The following is a 3,158-nucleotide window of genomic DNA, read 5'->3' as shown; positions in this document are numbered from 1 at the left end:
TTTCTTGAACTTCTAAAATTATAGAATTATTATAGCATTATTTAAAAGTCTAAAATCAAATCAAACCTACTTAATCTTCTGTAGTGACACTGACCTTTAGTTCTACAGGATTATTAGGAAATGTTCTCTCAGACATTGTGGTCACATGATGTCTAATCCACTGGATGAGGTAGTTCACCATATTCTGGTATTCAATCCATTTGACTTCAACATCCTGGAACAATAAAATTACACACACAAAAAAAGTTTCATGACTGTAGATAATAACATTCCTATCTAACACGATTTAATCAGAAGTCATTCAGAGATTAAAGAATGTCTGTCAGAGAGAACGAGCTAAATGTTTGCTTACTTTCCACAGAGCCCCAATCCTTTCCACAAAAACAGCTTTAAAAACATGCTATCAGCACCTGGCCACTAACACCAGCCTAATGAGCGCTAATTCTGATCCAAAGAGAGCAATTGCCTAGGGCACTGTGTTGAGAAGGCTTCTGAGGCTGTATCCAAGCACAGCAGAAAAAAATTGCCATGATTGATTTGGGGTGTTTGCCAGGACTCAAGAAGAGGAAATATCAGCTTTCATTAAGCCAAGTCATTTACCATCTCTGCCAACCATTTTAGATCTAAACCACTGTCTGTCTGAAACTCAAGAGTTATACAATATATGGAAAACCAGATAGGAATAAAAACCACAGGAAATGTATATGGTGGAATTATTCGTGTACTCATTAAGTAAATTTTCTAAAAATGGAGGAAATTGGAAAGCTGTCAACTGCTATGTTCAATAAGTATTTGATGACTATATGTTCAAAGATTGTGTTAAGTGTTACAATAAAAGATAATGACATAAATAATACCTATTGTCAAGGAGTTACTGTCTAAATGGGGAGGCAAGAGAGATACATAATATAAACAACTTTTAATTAAGTGTTGAAATAACTGAAACAGGTAGTATATGCTAGAAGTGGAGATAAGAATCAGGAGTGGAGATAAGTAGCACATATGTGCCTCCGAACAGTCACTAAAGACTTCTTGAGGGAGGTATTCTCAGCAGTTCCACAATGATCAGTAAGTAATTGTTGGGGGTGGGTGGGTAGAGAGAGTGGATAAAAGACAGAGGGGTCCCAAGTAAGTCAGGACACTGACATGAAAATGCCCAGCTACAAATAAACCGTTTGTGTTAAGAAACCATAGGCAAAAATGTAGGTAAGCAGAATTAATGTATGAAGAGTTTTGAATGTCAGAATGTGTAGATTGGACTTAACCTTACAAGCAATATATAGCCACTGAAAGTTTTCAAGCTAAAGGCATCAGGCTTTTAATTAATTTGGCAACAGTGTGCAGAGTTGATGGAAAGAAAAAAAAAAAATGAAGATGGAAAGCCATAGGGAAGCAATCACCCTGGTTCTACAGGAGGGATAAGAGGCAGGAGTTGGATGGAGGTAGTGAGAAGACCATAAAGCAAGGAATGGTCACAAGAAACATTTGGAAGCAGCACCCAACAGTGAATCATGAGAGGGTGAGCATGGGAACAAGTCAACAAGATGAGCTCCTAATTCTTCAAAGTAATGTAGAAAAAAGGTATCTGCAAGGAGGAGGGGAGAGGCCCAGGTGAAGGGGGGTGTAGTGGCTTGAATTATGTTCCCCCCAAACTCCCTGAAGCTTGAATTCTGTCCCCCAACTTTTATGTATTAGAAACTTAGCCCCACTGTGACTGTTAAGAGGGTGGGAAATCCATGATGGTAATTGAAAGGTGGAGACTTGAAAAGGTGATTGGATTGTAGGACCATGCAGTAGTGAATGGATTATAAATGGTGGTCAGGGGCATGGTTCTGAGGGCTTTAAAAGAAGAGGAGAGTCTTTCTTGCTCTCTGCTCTCTCTGCTTCCACCATCTTGCAATGTGAGACCCTTGGGTCACTGTTGCCACCACCAGATGGACTTTGGACTTCCCAGCCTCAGAAACTGTAAGCAATACATTTTGTTTTTCTTTATAAATCACCCAGTTTCAGGTATTTTGTTATAAGCAACATAAACTGACTAATACAGGGGGTCATCCCCAAACGTGTAACACATACAGTTTCCTGTTCTCTTCCAGAAGTGCATAGGCACTTGTTAGCATGACCACAACAAAATGCATGATTAAAATGAATGACACAAACCTTTGAGAAACAGTGAACTAATAAAAAGCCCAAATCTAAGTGTCAGAGACCTTGCCCTGCTTACTAAGGAGCTCTGTTAATTTGGCCTAATCCAATAACTTTCCTCTGGGCCCCTCCTTTAAATCAGAAAAATAATATCTAGTCAATTTATTTCATGGGATCAAATGAGTTAATAAATTTGAAATTGTTTTCAAAAGTAAGAACACTATATATATATATATATACACACACACACACACACACACACACACACACACAGAAGGATAGCAGACAGAGCGCTTGTAAAACACCAGCAAGACAAAAATGGAAATCCCTAAATTTTAGTGGTTTGCAGCCTATATTTATTAAATTTCCTGTAACTTTGAATAACTTCCTNTAAATTTTAGTGGTTTGCAGCCTATATTTATTAAATTTCCTGTAACTTTGAATAACTTCCTCTATTTATGACACAGAAAATAATCTGGTTTTTAAGTTACACATTAAATATAATGGTGGAATGGTACCATGAAATACATATAGTATCACCTTATTAAACAGCATATTAAGTCAAATTATTTAAAATATATTTGACATTTAAAAACTATATAAATTACTATCAAAGAATTCAATCAACTGGTCATCACTGAATCGGTAGCTTCCAGCATGGAAAAATCAATACTCACATTTGCACCGATGCCTTCTCCACCTTCAGGGACTTTAGGAAATGCATCATAGAGAGATGATACATAAGTTATTACTGATTTTTCATCAGGTGAGGAGACATCAACATCTAAAACCATCAACATAAATTAATTATTTTACAATGTTCACAGATGACTTTTGATCAGACTTTCATGCCAGTCCATATACAGTCAAAAAATCAACTCACCTTCAGGGTCCAGAAGTCTTATAACACCAATTTTTTCTGCTACATAAAAAGCGTGCTCTAAATTTGCAAGGTTGCTTTGAACAGCAACAGTATTCATGTCTATCAGGTCCGGCCTAAGAAAAAATTCACT

General features: G+C 37.0%; 1 protein-coding gene across 1 annotated transcript in view; it reads right to left on the bottom strand.

Moving 5' to 3' along the window:
- Positions 1 to 3,158, bottom strand: part of DST (dystonin) — a 447,950-nt gene that overhangs the window by 176,137 nt on the left and 268,655 nt on the right. Inside the window, 3 exon segments of the mRNA XM_008572189.1 lie at positions 95 to 214; positions 2,823 to 2,929; positions 3,029 to 3,141. Of these exon segments, the coding sequence (XP_008570411.1) occupies positions 95 to 214; positions 2,823 to 2,929; positions 3,029 to 3,141 (340 nt within the window).

Source organism: Galeopterus variegatus, unplaced genomic scaffold (assembly GCF_000696425.1).
Source record: "Galeopterus variegatus unplaced genomic scaffold, G_variegatus-3.0.2 Scaffold763, whole genome shotgun sequence".
In the NCBI taxonomy this organism is placed as follows: domain Eukaryota; kingdom Metazoa; phylum Chordata; class Mammalia; order Dermoptera; family Cynocephalidae; genus Galeopterus; species Galeopterus variegatus.
This window is presented reverse-complemented; position numbering and strand designations above follow the sequence as displayed.